Genomic DNA, 19,691 nt, shown 5'->3' with positions numbered 1-19,691 from the left:
AGCAATTCGAAGATCGCTGCGAGTTATATAAGGTTGATGGGATAACAGTGGACGAACATGAAAAATGGATGGAATTACCCGTCATCTTCGATGCCGAGGATATCGAAGAAGATATGGAAGACCATAACGATCCCTTGGTCCTGACATTACCAATAGCGGGGTGTAACCTCAAAAAAATCCTCATAGACGGGGGAAGCTCTGTGAATGTCCTATTCTATGACGCATTCAAACGGATGAAGCTCCATGATGAACAGTTGATGACCTCTTATCACACCATCTACGGATTCAATGGAGCGGCCACGAAGCCCTTGGGAGACATTGTGTTACAGGTTAACGCAGGGCCCATGAAACTGGATACCCGATTCAGTGTGGTAGATACCCCTTCCCCCTACAACGCCATTATTGGACGACAGTGGGTACACAAGCTCAAAGGAGTGGCGGCAACATACCACCAGTACCTAAGATTTCCAACACCTGAGGGAATTATGGAGATCAAGGGAGATCGAATCGCTACACGAGAATGCCAGGCCACTCAGGATCATATCAACAACGAGCAAGAAGAACAGCGAAAAATCCGAAGAGTAAGAAATCAAGAAACCACGCAAGAGAAAGCCGTAGAACTATTCCTTAAGGAAACCACAGGAAAAGGCTTGATGATACAGGGTAATGTCCGAGGCTCGGAAACAAGCACCTCAACAATCAACAAGGAGCAGAAACACGCCAAATAGCAATTAAAGAGCGCCCCAGTCCTCGGAAACCCGAGGCCTATGTTCATACCCGTGGAACCCACTAAGGAAATCAACATAGGAACGGAAGAAGACCCAAAGAGGGTCAAAATCGGGACCATCATGGGCGAAGGGAGAGAATACTCCTTAACCAAATTACTCAAGGAATATGCGGATGTGTTCGCCTGGAAGTTAGGAGATATGCCAGGGATCGACCCAAAAGTAATCCAACATGAACTACGCATCAAACAGGGCACACTCCCGTTCAGGCAGAAAATACGAAAAGTGGCTCCAGAATATCATGAGGCGGTAGAAACAGAACTTCGGAAGCTACTAGACGCAGGATTTATCAAGGAAGTCAAGTATCCTACCTGGATATCCAACATGGTCATTGTTCCTAAGAAAAATGGAGGGGTTAGAATATGCATCGACTTTACTAACCTCAACAAGGCGTGTCCAAAGGACAGCTATCCCCTGCCGAGCATAGATCAACTGGTTGAAGCAGTTGAAGGGTACGAGGAGCTGTCGTTTATGGACGGATACTCTGGCTACAACCAAGTAGCCCTGGAAGAAGAAGATCAGCAACACACAGCATTCTATACACCACATGGCCTTTATTGCTATACCAGAATGCCTTTCGGGCTCCGAAACGCGGGGGCAACATACCAAAGGATGGTCGATGCTATCTTCAAACCATGGATTGGAGGAACCCTAGAAGTCTACGTGGACGACATGCTCGTCAAAAGCAAGCTGCGTGAAAATCACCACCAGGACCTGAGGAATATTTTCAATGCAATGAGACAACATCACATGAAAGTAAATCCGGAGAAATGTACTTTCGGTGTCACCTCAGGGAAGTTCCTCGGTTATCTGGTGACGAAAAGGGGCATCGAGGTAGACCCAGCTAAGATTCAAGCCATAGTAGAGATGCCGTCACCAAAGAATCTAAAGGAAGTGCAGAAGCTCAATGGGTCCATAGCAGCGTTGGGCAGATTTATTGCACGATCTTCGGACAAGTGCAAACATTTCTTCAATATTCTTAAGAAAGGAAGCAGGTTCGAATGGACCGCCGATTGCGAGGAAACATTCCAAAAGATCAAAGAACATCTAGCTTCGATCCCTATCCTGCAGAAACCTGACCCTGATGAAGTTTTGGCACTGTACATAGCAGCAACGGAGGACGCAGTCAGCGCGGTATTAGTCAAAACCAATACAAAGATAGAACAGCCCATCTATTACGTCAGCAAGACACTCAATCCCGCGGAAAGAAATTATACTAAGATTGAACAACTCATCCTCGCACTGGTATGGGCTACCCAAAAACTAAGAACCTACTTCCTAACTCACTTCGTCAGGGTACCATGCAGAGCACCATTGGAAGCAGTCCTCAAAAGCACAGGAAAAGTGGGCCGAATAGCCAAATGGAACACCCATCTGGACCAATTCAACATCATTCATGAAATTCAGCATTCTCAGAAGTCCCAAGTTCTGGCAGATTTCTTAGCAGACCTCCCTCTAGACAACGACGAAGAGATCAAGGGAATACCAGAAGCCGAAGAAGCAATCAAGGATCCAATGGATATCCTCGAACCTGCGAGTCATAGACAATGGGAAGTCTTCGTCGACGGATCTAAAAATAAGGAAGGGGCAGGAATAGGTATTGTCATCATCACCCCAACTGGAGAAAGAATCATACAGGCACTTAGATTGGAATTCAAAGAGCATACCAATAACATTGTTGAATACGAAGCTGTCATACATGCCCTACGTATAATAATAGAGATGGGGATAACCGATGTAAGGCTGACAAGTGATTCGCAGCTGGTCATACGGCAAATCGAGCTCGAATATAATGTGTACGACGACACCCTTTCAGCTTACATGGCATTGGTCCAAACATTGGCTTCACAAATCCCGAACATTAAGTTCCGGCACTTATGCAGAAGGGACCTCAGGCATGCGGATGCCCTAGCATACATATCATCCATGTTGAGGGATAAAAATGCCGAAGGTATTAAAATAGCAAGGGTATACGAGCCTTCGATTGCATCTCAATTCTCCTTCGCTACCAATCAAGATACGATGGAAGAAGATATTGAAGACCAAGTAGGAGAAGACATCCATAACGACTTTGATGAAGAAGACATCTTGTCAAAAGCAAATCAAGACGAAGATTTCAGCAATGAAGATGACTGGAGGGTGACAATACATGCTTTCCTCGACAAAGGAAGCCTACCTGCGGATCGGAAGCAAGCTAGAAAGACGCTCTCCAAAGTGGGAAGATACGATCTTCGGGACGGGGTCCTATATAGAAAATATTTCCTCGGACCATTACTACGCTGCTTATCCCGAAAAGAAGGGCATCGAATTCTAAAGGATATCCATTATGGTGACGCAGGGAATCATAGCGGTATGAGATCACTAGCTGACAAGGCAAAAACGCAAGGATATTACTGGCCGACCATGATACAAGATGCTGCGAGGATGTCCCGACGATGCGAAGAATGCCAGCGCTTCGCGAAAAAAATCCACGCGCCGGCAACATTGCTAAACTCTGTCGATAGCCCGTGGCCATTTGCAAAATGGGGAGTAGACATCGTCGGGCCTTTCATCGAAGGATCCAGGAAGAGACGATTTTTGATAGTAGCCACGGACTACTTCAGTAAATGGGTGGAGGCTAAGGCCTTGGCCAGGATCAGAGACGCGGATGTGTTCACTTTCATATTCCAGAACATCATTTGCAGATTTGGTATACCTGCTGAAATTGTGTCTGATAACGGCAAGCAATTACAGGGAAAAAATATAGACATGCTCTTCAACACCTTTAAAATAAGAAAGAACAAGTCCACTCCCTTATACCCTCAAAGCAACGGACAAGCGGAAGCTACCAACAAGACCCTCGCCCTTATACTCAAAAAACAATTAGACGAGCATAAGGGAAGATGGTGCGAACAACTGCACAACGTCTTGTGGGCATACAAGACAACACGAAGGTCCGCTACCGGAGAATCCCCGTTTCTTCTTACTTATGGAGCTGAAGCAGTCATACCTACAGAAATCCTCATGCCAACCACGAAGACTGAAGCCTGGGAGAAAAACCTAACAACAGATATGATGTTAGAAAGGTTGGACGATTTGGAGGGAAGGAGGGAAGTAGCATTGCAAAAGATGGAAAATTATCAACGAAGACTAGCAAGGGAGTACAACAAAAAGGTAAAGCTACGAAATTTTGTAGAGGGACAGTATGTGTTGAGAACAATCCCACGATATCAGCAAGAAAAGAAATGGGGAAAGTTAGCACCTACATGGGGAGGACCGTTTATGATCCACGACATTGCGGGTAATGGTTCTTACTACCTCCGTAATCTAAAAGGTGAGGTTCTCCGGCATCCTTGGAATGCTAAATGGCTCAAACCATATTTCCCATAGAAGCAACGCAGATTTGAATCTGCTGGGAATATACCAGAAGAAGAAAGGAGCCCCCCCGCCCAACATGTTTCTATCTCTGGAAGAGGAATTGCAAACCTCAACTTATCAATTAAACAAGCTTTCAAATTATCAAGTCTGAGGAATCTACCTACAATATTGGGGAAAGTAGTTAATCTACAATCTCTCAGGGCTCCCCCATCAGTGTCCATAAGTGTAGGACCAGGGGGAAGGCACCCAGCAGAAAGAGATACCCAACCAATCTTAAGGCAACGGGTCGACGGAATGGGTGCGTACATATTTTACGCCCCATATCCTAGAACGTTGCCCAGGCCCCCACCGTCTGGGAATCCTCTGGCCCAGGATTTGCCAGCGGGGTGACAGGTCTCAAGACGATCACGGAGGTACCTTCCTTTCGTATCGCACTCAAAAACACTTAACTTTTGTTTTGATTTTTCACAAACTTAAAATACAAAAACATTGTAGGTCTATCAAGAAGAGAATTCATTTCATAAAGGGTGATTACAAGAAGTGAACGGCCAAAGCCAAGGATACACAATCAAAAAACATTCCTTTTACATCGTTACAAAAAGCACAATTATGCCGCGGACCCTACAGAACGCTGCCAGCTCTACCTAAATGACGGTCCCGTCATCCGGATTCTTCCGCAGACTTGATGGGACGCTCCCACCAGAAGAGGGGCCCGAGGAGCTGGGCAATGCAGCAGGAACGGGACGACGAGGGTAGTTCTTCACGAGACCATGTTCATTCCTTAGGCCAAGCTCAATCCTCTCCAGCATCCTGTTCGTCTCCTCAGCCAATTGACAACGAGCCTTATGTTTAATAACTGTTGTCCGCTGTTGGGCTTGGGATAATAACGAGGATAGCCGGTTCACTTCTCTGGAAGCAGCACCAACGGCCTCCTCGCGGGTGGCTGCTAAATTCTTGAAGTGATTGGTTTGTTCCTTTTGCTGTGCTAAGGAAGATTGAGCCTTTTCAAGTTCTTCATTTGTGACGCGAAGCCGTTCCTCGAGCCCTGAAAAAGACAACACCACGGAGTTAGAGTAGAAAACAAACAAGATCACACTCGATGAATTGGGATTATACCTTCGACACAAGCCGAAGCCTCTTCATATTCATTAACAACCGCATCTCGCGCTTCATCAAGATGATCATATTCCGCGGATAATTTCTTATAGTCTAGTTGAAGGTTGGTGAGAGTAAATTGACAGGCATCTAACTCTACCTGCTTCATCGAGTCCATATGACGAAGGTGGTCGACCTCTTTATTTATCTCTGAGACCCCTTTGCTGAGTCTATACATGCACACTTCAAGATTCCTCTCAGACTCAGCAAGACGGGCTACATCGGCACGAGACGCGGAAAGAGCATTGCTGAGAGCATAGACTTCAGCACGAGCATCATCTCGTTCCCTGGCAAGACCAAGCATATTATCTTGGACCCCCGAAAGAGGAATGGACCGCGTCGTCTGTAACTCTTCTTCCAATAGCTGAATCCTAGATTCCAACAAGGAAGTACGCTCGCGGGATTCCCGCAGATTATCACTGGTCCACAGCAGTGTGCCATCAAATAAAGCACGATCATGGTTGTACAGATTTTGCATATCGACCATCTGAACATGCCGCGCGCGCCATACTTCAGCCCGAGCATCCCATTTCCTAGCCTCACTCTTAATCTTCTCAACCAAATCTCTAATACGAGATTTTTGCCGAGCTCTTTCGTTTCGAAGCCATACCAGCTCGGGGATGCCACCCACTGGACATAGGGTGGGGAGACTCAGACAGAACAACTAAGAGAAAATAATGACGATAAACGGCGAAGGAAAAGAACCAAACCTGTGAAAGTGGAAACTTGGCTACGAGTTTGCTCTAACTCAGCACGCACCGCAATAAGTTCTGAACGAAGATCAGTCTCTGCTTCACCCAGTCTTTCTTTTTCCTTAAGGCTTTTCTTCAGCTCTTCTATTTCCACCTCCGCCGCAGATAATTCCTTTTCCCGATGACGAAGCTTAGCCTCGAGCTTCAGAGATTTTGCTTTAAAGAACTGATATAGCACGTGGTTGCAATGCTCGCTCCTCATCATCTACACCAAAATGACAAAACATTATTCAACCAAAGCGTCCTATTCTCACGAACAAGAATGTACGAAAATTTACCTCCAGCACGCGCTGTTGCGGGAAGCCATATTGATACCCGTCGGCAACAGCCATCATATCGGCAACAGAAGTAGGAGGCTCCGGCACGAGGGTAGCTTCGGGAACGGTCAACCTTGTTCCCCAGGCTTCAGACACCTGCGCCTTCGAAGACATCTCCATCATACGACGGGTATACGCGGTTGATTCCTTTTCCCCAACAACCACAGGAGCAGGATGAGAGACAAACAGAAGATTCTTCTCCTTGAACCAACTCATAATGGCATCCTCACCCTCAGACATTGGCGACTGGGGAAGACTATCGGCGAGCGCGTCCACAACAGATTTTCCTTTGACCGAATCGACCCCCTCAGCACGAACGTTGGCATGTTCTCCCGCGCCTACATGCACAGCAGGCTCCTCCGCACCAACACCTTCTACAGCAGCATCACCATTACCATCACCACCAAGAACATCCCAATTGTCATTAGGGGAAAGTAAAGAGAAGTCCTCGGGAAAATCGAGGGCTTCGTTAAAGAACTCTCCCGTGGAATACATCCGATCGAAAGAAAATTCTTGAGAAGGGAGGGTATCCATAACATCACCCGCAGGGACGGAAACATCCTCGATGACAACATCATCCGCCACTACACCCTTGTTCCTTCCTCCATCACCGGTGGGACCAGCAAAGACCTCTTCTTCGGCATTGATAGGGGATGTACCAGTACGTTCCTCCCCATCTGTAATCTCGTCCTCGGCAAACTCTTCGTTCACAGGACTAGTAACTTCTTCTTGGACCTCAACCTCACCCACCACCATAGTAGAAGACTGCTTCGGCCTAATCTTTGTCTTCTTCAATACCTGAAACGGACACCACAAAGGAATTATTCTTCCCGTCCGATGGAAGTTATAAAAACGAAACACAACTAGAATCTGCGTACCTGAGCAGCTGAGACATTCTTCGAGGGGAGTATAGCACCAGAACCATCCTCCTCGTCTCCCTCTACGACATCCAGGGCATAAGGAAAATTCATGCCCGCAAAGTTCAGACGCCAGGGGCAGAAATCTCCATAGCGAGCGGGAGGAGATTCGCGCGTCTTACTATTCTCGGTTGGCCGCCATCCACGGGAACCGGGAATCCAACCATAAGCCCACGGACCTACTATCTCAATGACGGTGGCGTGCCACTCGTAATCATGATCACGCTTGATCCTTTCTCGCGCGGGGAAGAGTTTCCGACGATTGGACGCCTCCGTGCCAGGAACATACTTCAGCTTGGCATCGCTGACCTCATTTAACAGACGAATCTCGCCTCGAGGAGCAGGAAGATTCCGAAGGCTGACACTCCACGGCTTGCGATTCCTGCTATTGACGTAATCACCGAAGGAGTTATTAAAATTCTCAGGAGTGTACCATTCCTTCTCCAAGGGATTGGGGACGTAGCAAGTCATCGACGTTTCCCCCTTACTCCGCAGATAGCATTCCTTCAGAGCGCGGAGATAATTCCCCGATAATTGGGATACGGAACGGCTATGAGTATTTGTGGAAGAACCCTCACGACTAGAAAGCACGTCGTAATAGAAGGAATCACCCGATTTGTACAACGGCAGCATCAGACCAGCCTCGAAGGCCCCAACTGTCGTTAACAAGTGAAATTCATCGAATTCATACTTAGAGATCAGCTCATACGTAATATCATCCTCGGGGGCATAAAAACGAACCCCGAAGGCTTGGAGCTCATGTTTCTCCTTGAATATTTCAAGATCGATATGCTTGAAGGTTACTTTTCTCCTGCTCACGGAAACACTGCGTATCAAGGGAGCAGCCTCTTCCTCCTCGGCGGGACCGGATGAACTAACAAACGCTTCAGACGCTTTTCTCTTCACGGGGGGATTCTTTGAAGATCCAGCCGCAGGAGCTACGCCCTTTGTATTCTTCCCTTTCAAAGTTGGAGAAGACCGTGGATGATGCTCGGGCACTAACGAACGTAAAGGAGGAACGTCAAAAGCAACAGCGCGGGGAGGAGCCTGCGTACTCCGAGTCTCTTCACGAGGACGCACCATTGACTGATTAAATATTCTCCGTGAGCCAGACGGAATTATTGGAGGAATCTCTTCCCGAGAAGACGAGGCTCTCGCTCCGGAAGACACTCGACTCCGAGCGTCGCGAAGCACCAAATAAACCCCTAGGAGTTGCTTTATCTCATCCCCAGAAGAGGAGCTAAGATCAACGGTGGGGAGAAAGTCAGCTGACACGGACTGACAGGGGCAGAAGACACTTGTCTGACACGAGCAGACCCCTCAACCACCCGCATTAAACACTCTGAGCAGTGCACGTGTCGACCGACCTATGGAACGAGCGAAGATGCCTCCGCGGGATCTAGGGGGAAACGCAGACCTCTGCGTGATGGACACAAGACACTAGAAGATAAGGTTCCAACGGTCTTCAGAGATGGGTCCCACATTCCTACCTTATAAATACCCAATCTCCACAAAGGGGGAGGGGGATCGAAAAACATCAGAGGAGAGAGAGAGAGGGAGAGAGAATAGCAAAGGTAAGGAATCCCATAGTGGAGAGAAATATGTAAACCCCAAGTCATTCATTCAAACTATTCGTGTAACCGTGAATAATATAGCAGAACAACAAAACCCGTGGACGTAGGCCTTAGTGCTGAACCACGTAAACCTTGGTCTTATTTACATTTCAGCACTTTGCATTTATTTAGTTCCGCATACATTTGCTTATATATGTTGTTTTCCTTTTATATTTGTACCCCATGCATAATCGCTACGCCTGGGGAAGTTGGAGGAGGCCATGATAAACCCGTGGGTTTTGAGCCAATGAACCCACATCCGGGTATCATCATCGTAATCTCTTTAGACTTTAACAATTGATTGCGGGCATTCGGACCCCGCGTAGTTCGTGTGTCCACAGTATGAACTAATCAAAATCCTAATTAAGAGGAATGAGTTGATAGAAAACAATCTAAGAGGGTGTTCAATAGTTTTGTAAGTTTGTAAGTTTTATAAGTGAGGATAACTTAATATTTTTACTATTTTACATACATTTTATTTCTTATCATTTATGTGAGTGAAGAAAATGATAAGCCTCAAATGAGCCAGGTTTAATATATTCTTCTTCTCTTGGATTGAATTCTTTTAAGTGTATGTGCAATCAATTAGAATAACAAATAATAGACAAATTACACGCTTTTGCCAAATAATTCATTATGTCTGGTGAATGAACTTACGCAAAAGAAAAAAAAAAGAAAAATGAAAGAAAAAACCTAATCCCTCAATCCCACACATAGGTGATTTAATTTAAGTTTGCACAATTTTTAAGACAATTTTAGAAATATACTCGTGTTTAGCAATATAAGTCACCTATTAATGGGATAAATTTTTTAAAATGAATAGGTCATCTGTTAGTGGGACGGAGGGAGTAAAATGGAAGAACAATTATTTTCCATTTCATTTGTTCAGTATGCATTGAACCTTTTGAGCCTCACTATATCATTCAACAAAAGTCAATACGCGTCTGAAATGAAAATGGATAGAATCAGATTCCATATCTACCATATTTTCTACCAACCATAATATGCCATACATGTTTCTAGTTAGAAAGATAATAGATGGAGCATCATAATCTCTCTTTTTCTCCCACCAAAATATATCCCAATCTTCTTGTACAAGCCCTTAAACCTATAACCACACCTTAAATCTCCATTACCACAACAGAAGTTCATGCTGCATACAAATAAGAAAGAGCGAAACATATGGCTAAACAACCTTCATCTAGTGAAAAGCTAGTAGCTATAGGTTTGGGTCTTCTTGCGGTGCTTTCACCATTATATATTGATCAAAAGGCATCAGAGGAAGAGGAAGAAGAAGATGTTTATGAGTTTAGCTTTGCGCCATGGTTACCTCTGTTGCTCGTGGTGTTAATGGTGTCTATCTATTGTTCTCGCCAAGTAGACCAGAATTTTACTAACTTTGATCCTTACTGGATTCACAGAGTTGGTGGTTCATCGTGTGGGATCATCTTCCTTCTCGTAGTTATTGCATTGGTTCTCAAGTTCAAAGCTTCACTTATGGGCTAGTTTTAGTTCTGCAAATTGCTCAAAAATTCGGTTATGTGTACTTTGCTTTCGAAGTCTTGATACATAATAAGAAGCCATAGAAGAACAGTATCGCCGTAAGGCTGGTACCGGCGTCAAGATGCTATTCTGCTTCACTGTCTAACAAAATTATGCTGTAAATCGGTGTAAACATAAAACATTGTTGTGCCAAAGTTCAGTGTCAGCTGTTTTCATATGAAAGTATGTACGTTTTCTTGATTAAGCCATGCTTTTGAAATTTTACTGAGCTACCAAAAACAGTGTAAGAAGAGTGTAAATAAGTAACTGCCATCTCTTCAATGTCAGAATGACAAAAATGACCCTGAATGGAGTATACATCACACTGCAACTCTAGTAATCCCCAAAATCCTCCATTTCTCTTTCTCTGAGCTTGTGACAATTTGAGTTGGATGTATCGTTCAAGATTCAATCAGAAGCCATCAAATTGGATTCACCAAATGCTCATGAAGGTACATTTTATTTGTTTTTGTAAATCAATTTTGAAAATTAGGGTATTGTTTCTCTATTTGGTGAATTCAATTTGCTCAGCTGATAATATGTGACAGGATTGATCTTTTCTGAGAGAGATGTCTGTAAACACATCAATGGACATGTGATCCAGCTGCTTTTGCATATGCAATTCTTGTTTAAAGGGCCATAACCATTATTGATCAAATTGATCCAGGTAATCTTTTTGTTTCTTCTCATACTCTTTACCATCCAATGTGTACTTCATGACCTCGTGACCAAGTTTAGATGCAATTATATGTAAAAGTGTCAAAACGAATTCCTAATTCTGCCAATAATTTGATGGATTTGTTCATGTCATTATTCTACGAATGCATTTGTCATTAATTATATGGAGAAACATTTAGCCAAATACATTTTGTTCTCCTCTTGGTGCGTTGTCTCGTATCACTCTACGAATTATTATTGTGCACAACTCTAGTGCTAGTGGTGGTGAGTGGGAACTCATTGTTGCTAGTACTTTTCTTCTTTAATAGTTTTACCTGTGTTGACTGATGAACATCTCTGACAACATATATTCTCAAAAGCTTTTTATTTGTGTGTGTATTTTTTGTTTCTCCAGATTGAAAGAGTCTTTTAGATCTGAAACTTCGCAGAGTGTTTGTTAGCTCCTTAGCTGGAGCTAAGATTTTGGCTGCAAAATGTAGAGTATTGAGCTGTAGGGGTTCTTACTTAATAAATGGCAAGGATAGAGTCAAATGAACACTTGGGAAGTTAAACTAATTTAGATAGTGTAATGTAATTACCTTGATGTTTGTAGTTAATAAGTTTTTACGTGGAGGAGGTACAGCTGATCCCTTCACCATGGGCTTAAAATTATAGATAATTGTTTCTTTCCTTCACCAGAAAGATAGTTCGTAAAAATAGCCTTATTTGTGGTCAATCTTTATAGATTTATTCATTTGGCGTTTCTTGTTTTTTTACGTTCCTGTGATCTTGCTGCCTGACCGTCTATTTCTGCTAAAAACTTTCCTCCATATTATTTTGTGTCTTTTCCTGGGTGAAGGAATGAGCATCGAAATTGTGCAGCAGATACATGACAATCACAAAAAGTGGCTTGACTCTTTGCTCATAGTAGACCTTAACAAACTCATTAAGTTTGAAGGGGATTCTAATTGAATTACTAATTTGATCTCTGGAGATGCTTCCTTTATTTTGAGCTCGTGTGGCAACGTAATCTGCATTTTGACATCTATTTTGCTGTTGTATTTCTTAATGTAAGGTTGTCTATGTGAAATTATTGGTCATTATTAATCTAATACCTTAAACTTGAGTTATACTCATTATTAATCTAATACCTTGGATTCCAGATATTATTGGTCACGAAGTCAGTTCTCATCATGGAAAAGGGAAATGGATGTTGCTTCTCCATAACGACAATGCCTAATCTTATTACCATCCTCATCACAATTTTCATCATCTTTATCATTCGTATTTTGCTCGTCATACATCAAAGCAAGAAACCTCTTCATTACTCACCTCCCAAAGCTGTCAGCACCCTAATCGTTTTAGGTTCAGGTAAATTCATGAATCTACCATCATTGTTTTTGTTTTGTATTTGCTGGAAAGTTGCTTTCTTCTGTTTTTCTTATCTCTTATATGTTCACTTTGGGGTGTGATCATAATGTAGGTGGTCACACAGCTGAGATGATTAATCTCATCCGTGTGCTTCAAAGGGACAGGTTTACACCGCGAGTCTATGTAGCAGCTTCAACTGATAATATGAGTCTTCAGAAAGCTCAAGTACTGGAAGCCTCTGTGGTTGATCAGGTTAATGATTTTTCTTCTTTTTCTGTTTTCTGCTTCCGTATATTTTATTAGTTGAAAGGTGTTCATAATGCACATAATACTTGAGTTTCTATCTTGTTTCAAAGCTTGTTTGTATATATTTGTTTTCTTGAAGCGTTTTGGACTTTCAGGCAGGTCTTGACAAGCTAAAGGAAACAGCTCAGTTCATGCAAATTTACCGAAGCCGAGAAGTAGGTCAATCATATTTAACATCAATCGGGACAACACTAATTGCTCTGGGCCATGCTCTATTGCTGATGATAAAAATTAGGCCTCAAGTGGTATGATCTCAATTTTTCAACCATTAAATGTTTTTAATTAGTTCAACAGCAACAGAAGTTACGTTACAGTTTTCAGATTTATGCAACTTACTGAGGCTATACTTACAGATCCTCTGCAACGGCCCCGGGACTTGTTTTCCTCTCTGCGTAATTGCATTCCTATTTAAGGTCAGCCTGATCAACTTTATTTTTCATAAAGCTTTATAGTCTGATCTGTAAAGATGAATATTATTTAAATGATAGCAGGAAAATGATAAAAGTACTTTCGTGGTTTTTCTATCATCATTTTTCAAGTTTTTGTCTCATATTTCTTAAGAGCAAATACACAATCTCACTTTAAGTAAACGAGAGTTCCCCGCCACCTGACCTTGTTTGGCTTTTGGCTGCAGGTTCTTGGGATTAGATGGTCATCCATATTTTATGTTGAGAGTATCGCTAGGGTCAAGAGGTTATCTTTAAGCGGTCTTCTTCTTTACAAGCTGCATATTGCTGATCTCATTTTTGTGCAGTGGCCTCACCTACAAAAGAAATATCCCCGAACTCTCTATGTTGGTTGTCTTATGTAGTAGTGGAGTGATGCCATTACAGGAACTGCTGTGTGTCAGTTTTCACATGAAATATGTTGGGTATATGTACCTTTTCCTGATTAAGCCATGGCTGTTGAGATTTTAACAGGTACTGATTAAGCCATGGCTGTTGAGATTTCAACAGGTATGGAAGGAGAGTGTAAATAACTTCATCTCTCTGTTGACACAATGGACAAATTTTGTTTTAAATATTATGGTTTTGTTTGGTTGTCTTGCTTCTATTTTGTTTTTCTGTGCTAGCAAGCTTTGTTAAAGTGCAAGTGGTTCACTCTACAATGTGAATTTCAAATTCCTTTTTGATTTTGTCAGGATTGCTAATAGGGTACTAATTTATGTGGGGAATACCAAACTCCATATAAGACAAAACATCCTTAACCTTGGGAATGGTACACCCCTAAGTAAATTCGTACCTCTCATTAGCAGTCATGGTTTTTTGTTTAGCAAAAGTTGGGTTTCGTTTCAGGCATCTTACCATATGAAATTCGTTTCAAAAAATTATGACTAGGAAATGTGTTTTTCCCCCTTAGTTTTCCCCTCAAGTCCACAGATTTTCTTCGGAATATCAGTCGAGTTTGTTTTGTCAGCGTTAGCAAACAAACTTAGGCCCCTAAAAATAAACTCATAGGTTCCTTTAGTTTTAGCGACCTGTACTTTGGGAATAGGAGATGATTAGACCAGTGAGAGTAAGGAATGAAATATTTGTTCCTGCTCAGATTTTATGAATGATTACACTTGCAGCATGCAGCAACATGTGTCATTTTATGAAACAACTGCACTCCAAAACAAGAGGGAAATCAATATAAAAATGAAATGCCACATAAAAAGATGGTGCTTCTTCTTGTTCTGTTTATTTCCTGTCTTCTTTTCTATACATTGCAGAGCCAAAAGCAAGATTTTAAGAGAAGCAAGTATCATCTCTCAACAATGCATTTCTTCAAGATATTCCACTCCTCCATCATCAGAGACAAACGGCTGGTAAGAGTTAAAGATTGATTTTCTTTTTCTCTAGATGAACCTTTGTAGCCAACCATGTATACATGCTAGGGGGTACCAGAAGAAATGTCTCTCTTGTTCTTTTTTTTTTCTTTTTTTTTTTTTTGCCTTGAAAGTAAATTTAGTTTGTGCATAACAGGAACTTCCAAAAGAGTTTACCAGGAAGTTTGGAAAAGAGCTGTCTGAGTCTGACCATGCAATCCTCCAGATTCCCAATGGTATCTGGCATATAGGAATCAGGAAAGCTAAAGGTTTAGTTATGTTTGAGAATGGTTGGCCAGAATTTATGGAGTTTTACTCTATTTGTGTTGGGCATCTTATGGTTTTCAGATATGATGGGAATTCGAAGTTTCAAGTTCATATATTTGGCATGAATGCTACTGAGATAAAGTACCCATCTCATTTTGAAAATACTGATCGTGAAGTGGAAGTGATTTCAACTCATTCGGACGATATTGAATTGATTTCAGCTCATCCAGCTGCAGTTGATATAATTTCAGTGCATTCGGATAGTAGTACTCAAAGCAACGGCGAACCTTCCTTGTCTACCCTTGGTGTGTTTGCATCGAATGAAGACAATCACAATCAGATGGTTGAATCTGGTAAGACTCTCATAGTTGAATTCTCATTTTCTTGCCTTGTTGCCTAGATTTGTTTCCTCATGGTTTGATTTGATTACAAATGTATGTAGCTATGTGTGAGTTGCCCCAACCATCCCAACTACAAAGAGCGTTTTCCAGTAAGTCTAGGCCTAAAAGATCCTGTACTGCAGCATTCCAGGCAAGCCAATTACAAGAAAGTGCACTTAAAGCATCTGCAAAGTTTACATCTGATAATCCGTTCTTTAAGGCCATTATGCGATCCTCTTATTTAAAAAGAGGGACCCTGGTAAGCATTCTGTTCCGAGAGCATATCTATTTTATTATTCATCACACCATTGGCGCAAGGATTATTGATAGATTAGTCCCAACTATTGATTTATTTTAACTGCGAAGTAAGTATAATTATTTTATAACGGTGCATCTTGAATTTCTTTTCCATGCAGGGGGTACCTAACGCTTTTGGGACCTCATATTTGAAAAACAGAACACGGTTCGCGGTCACTCTTATGGTTTCATATGGGAGAACCTGGGAAGCCCGATACTTTTCTCGAGTGAAAGGTAGGAGAAGCCTATCAGGGCTGGGTAAATTCGTCTCAGATAATCATTTGAGGGACGGGGATGTATGTGTATTTGAACTAGTTGACAGGGTTAAGGTCAAGATTAATGTTCACATTTTTCGAGTCTCACAAGAAATAATTACAATACATTCGGGTAGTAGAACCATATGCGAACCTTCCATGTCTACTCTTGTGGAGTTTGCATCAAGTGAAGGCCGTCTTAATCTTGAAGCTGAACCTGGTAAGACTCTCATAATTGAATTCTGATTTTCTGGCCTTATTACATGGATTTTTTCGCCTTATGTTTTAATTTGATTGTAAACTGTAGCTACACATGAGTTTCCTCAAGCATCCCGGAAAAGAAAAGCATTTTCCAGTAAGCTCACTCATAAGAGATCTTATACTACGACACTCCAAGCAATCCGATTACAAGAAAGTGCACTTGAAGCAGCTGAAAAGTTTACATCTGATAATCCCTTCTACAAGGTCCTTATGCGACCCTCTTATGTAAGAGGAGGCTACGTGGTAAGCTTTATGTTCCTAAAGCATATCTATTACATTATGCCTTCAGTGATTGGCTCTTTGGTCAGGATATTGGTAGCTTTGAAGCAGGGTACATGAAAATGGTCGCTATGAGAAATTTACTCTATGAATTGTTTATTACCTACGACTAGGTCGTTTTATCCCCTTTCTAAGTTGAACTACAACCAAGTTTACTAGCATGCTTGTAAAACATGATTTTGGAATGTTATCAAGGGCTGACCGACATTTGTTTCAGATAATATTTTGAAGGAAGACAGTGCTTGTATCTTTGAGCTAGTTGATAGGATGAATTATGGGACAATGTTTACATTTTCCAAGCCTTTCAGAGATAAATGCACAGACGCTTGCACTTAGTAACGCTGTAATGACAACACTGCAACAGTATTGGTAGTTTGCTTAAAAACTGTACCAGTTGTATCTTAACAGGTTATATCTCACTACTGTCTGCCGATAGGTTATCTTGCCAATTTCTGTGTAAACCTATCAACTAAGATTGCAACCATAGGCGGATGGCTTGTTGAGAAATTCCTCCCAACTATTAACTTATGTTAGCTGAAAGTATATGTAAAGAAGTTTCCGACACATCTTGATTTTCTCTTTCACGCAGAGAGTACCTATGGTTTTTGCAAAACGATATTTGAAAATTACAACGCAGATGGCAGTCACTCTTGGGGTTTCAGATGGGAGGACCTGGGAAGTTTTGTATCTTGCTCGAGCACAACATGATAGAAGGCTATCTCAGGGTTGGCCAAAATTCGTTTCAGATAATCATTTGAAGGAAGGCGATTTATGTGTCTTTGAACTGGTTGATAGGATAAATATAGAGATGAAGGTTCACATTTTCCGAGTCTCACAAGAAATAATTTCAATACATTCGAGTAGTGGTACTCAAACCAAATATGAACCTCCCATGTCTACCCTTGTTGAGTTTGCATCGAGTGAAGGCCGTGTTAATCAGAAAGCTGAACCTGGTAAGACTCTCATAACTGAATTCTGATTTCGGTGCCTTGTTACATAGATCTTGTTGCCTCATGTTATAATTTGTATGTAAACTGTAGATACACATGAATTTCGGGGAGCATCTCGAAAACAAGAAGCTTCCAGTAAGCTTACTCCTAAGAGATCTTATACTGCGGCATTCCAGGAAAGCCGTTTACAAGACAGTGCAGTTGAAGCAGCTAATGAGTTTACATCTGATAATCCGTTCTACAGGGTCCTTATGCAATCCTCTTATCTCAAAGCAGGCTATGTGGTAAGCTTTCTGTTCCGAAAGCATATCTATTTTACTGTTCCCTAGCATGTAAAACATGATTTTGGAAAGTTTAGTCCTAGTAGTTATTAAGGGATGACCTTAATTTTGTTTCCGATAATCATTTGAAGGAAGGCAGTGTTTGCATCTTTGAGCTAGTTGATAGAATGAATTTTGAGATGAATGTTCCCGTTTTCCAAGCCTTCAGGATATTGTATAAAGTCTGAACATAGTAGTAAAGAAACACGCGCGCGTGTGCACGATAACAGTGTTGACCGTACTACATCAGTATCGATAGTACTTTAGTTGCATTATATCTTGCTTAAAAACTGTACTAGCGGTTGTTTAACTGACACCATCTGTGTAAACTTATCAACCAAGATTACAACCATACGCAAATAAAGTCGTCCACTATTAATTCATGTTAGCTGAGAAATATCTGTAAATTTTTGATGACGCATCTTGATTTTCTTTTGCATGCAGAGGGTACCTGCGGTTTTTGCAACCTCATATTTGAAGTATGGAACACAGATAGGGGTCATTCTTAGAGGTTCAGATGGCAGAACCTGGGAAGTTGAATATCTTTCTCTAACACATAGTAATAGAGGGCTATATCAGGGATGGGCTAAATTCGTTTCAGATAATCATTTGAAGGAAGGGGATATATGTGTTTTTGAACTAGTTGATAAGACAAATGTGGAGATGAAGGTTCACATTTTCCGAGTTTCACAAGAAATAATTTCAATACATTCGAGTAGTGGTACTCAAACCAAATATGAACCTCCCATGTCTACCTTTGTTGAGTTTGCATCGAGTGAAGGCCGTGTTAATCAGAAAGCCGAACCTGGTATGACTCTCATAATTAAATTCTGATTTTCTTGCCTTGTTACATGGATCTTGTTATGTTTTAATTTGTTTGTAAACTGTAGCTACACATGAATTTCCCCAAGCATCCCGGAAACGAAAAGCATTTTCAAGTAAGCTTGCTCATAAAAGATCTTATACTACGGCATTCCAGGCAAGCCAATTACTAGAAAGTGCACTTGAGGCAGCTGAAGATTTTACATCTGATAACCCGTTCTACAAAATCCTTATGCGACCCTCTTATGTAAAAGGAGGCTACGTGGTAAGCTTTGTGTTCAGAAAGCATATCTATTATGTTATGGACTGGTTATATTACAATTTTCGGCTGCCTGTGTCTCTGAAATCCTCTTGCTTCAATTCCGTATTAGTAGTTTCAAAACTGGTTATATTACAATTTCAAAACGTTTATAGTCGGCGGAAAGGTTATATTTACCACTTTCTGCTTAAAACTATCAACCAAGGTTACTAACATTAGTCGCAACTAGTAATTTATGTTTTTTTTTTGATACAGCTAGTAATTTATGTTAGCTGCTAAATATCTTTGAGATTTTAATGGCGCATCCTGAGTTCTTTTCCATGCAGGTGGTTCCTAAGGCTTTTGGGACCTCATATTTGAAAAATAGAGTGCAGATGGTGGCCACTCTTAGGGTATCACTATCAGATGGGAGAACCTGGAAAGTCCGGTGCGTTTCTCGATCACGGAATACTAAGAAGTTATCTCTAGGCTGGAATGAATTCGTGACAGATAATCATGTGAAAGAAGGCGATGCATGCGTCTTTGAACTTGTTGACAGGATAAATTTCGAGATGAATGTTCACATCTTCCGAGTATGAACATGGTACTGGAGAAACACACACGCTTGCATATATATATAGTTACTTAGTAATTACAGCAGTCTTGAGTAGGACTGCAGATTTTTTTTGTTGCTTATAACTGTTCTTGCAGTTTTGTAACTGGTTGTTGTAAAGTAGGCTTCCATTTTGGCAGTACAGTGGTATTGGTGGGTGATGAACTTGATCTAATATGTAGAAATGGCAATGAGTCGCTCCATGCCAGTGATGCGAAGCAAAATCATTCCATTCTCTGTTAGGCAAGTGTTTTCAGGAAATTTAACACTTCCTGGTCCTATTTTCTTCTAACATATAGTATGTTGGATATTGGCTCGATTTTAGGAAACATCAGTGTGATTTCTTAGATCAGTTTTGAATGATTTTTAGAATTATGTTTAGACTTCTATCTAAACAAGGGTTTCCTATCTTAGCTAAGTTTATGTTTCCT

The 19,691-nt window shown here is 41.6% G+C and overlaps 4 protein-coding genes across 5 annotated transcripts; all 4 read left to right on the top strand.

The window, feature by feature from the left end:
• Positions 1–10,022: 10,022 nt before the first annotated feature.
• LOC113288408 (UDP-N-acetylglucosamine transferase subunit ALG14 homolog) lies at positions 10,023–13,825 on the top strand. 2 transcript variants are annotated; one of them, XM_026537433.1, is made up of 8 exons: positions 10,023–10,621; positions 10,727–10,890; positions 10,987–11,105; positions 12,259–12,466; positions 12,579–12,718; positions 12,868–13,017; positions 13,126–13,185; positions 13,407–13,825. In XM_026537433.1, exons 4-8 carry the CDS (start codon positions 12,289–12,291, stop codon positions 13,581–13,583), a joined length of 705 nt encoding a protein of 234 aa, XP_026393218.1. In that variant the 5' UTR covers positions 10,023–10,621; positions 10,727–10,890; positions 10,987–11,105; positions 12,259–12,288; the 3' UTR covers positions 13,584–13,825. The 2 variants fall into 2 exon arrangements, with proteins under 2 accessions (XP_026393218.1, XP_026393217.1); XM_026537432.1 differs by having other exon boundaries at positions 10,023–10,890.
• LOC113291079 lies at positions 10,079–10,402 on the top strand. The gene has a single exon (XM_026540653.1). The coding sequence runs from the start codon at positions 10,079–10,081 to the stop codon at positions 10,400–10,402; it is 324 nt and encodes a 107-aa protein (XP_026396438.1).
• LOC113291077 (B3 domain-containing transcription factor VRN1-like) lies at positions 13,707–17,296 on the top strand. Its single transcript, XM_026540652.1, has 8 exons — positions 13,707–13,728; positions 13,845–13,864; positions 14,484–14,579; positions 14,737–15,199; positions 15,289–15,485; positions 15,643–15,997; positions 16,085–16,281; positions 16,907–17,296. Exons 1-8 carry the CDS (start codon positions 13,707–13,709, stop codon positions 17,294–17,296), a joined length of 1,740 nt encoding a protein of 579 aa, XP_026396437.1.
• Positions 17,297–18,257: 961 nt separating this feature from the next.
• On the top strand, positions 18,258–19,406 carry LOC113285872 (B3 domain-containing protein REM19-like). The gene is made up of 3 exons (XM_026534617.1): positions 18,258–18,395; positions 18,478–18,674; positions 18,995–19,406. The coding sequence occupies exons 1-3, from the start codon at positions 18,335–18,337 to the stop codon at positions 19,244–19,246; spliced, it is 510 nt and encodes a 169-aa protein (XP_026390402.1). The 5' UTR covers positions 18,258–18,334; the 3' UTR covers positions 19,247–19,406.
• The last annotated feature ends 285 nt before the right edge of the window (positions 19,407–19,691 follow it).

This window comes from Papaver somniferum, chromosome 6 (assembly GCF_003573695.1).
Source record: "Papaver somniferum cultivar HN1 chromosome 6, ASM357369v1, whole genome shotgun sequence".
Lineage (NCBI taxonomy): Eukaryota > Viridiplantae > Streptophyta > Magnoliopsida > Ranunculales > Papaveraceae > Papaver > Papaver somniferum.
The sequence above is the reverse complement of the archived record's forward strand: the minus strand, read 5'-3'. Positions and strand labels throughout refer to the sequence as shown.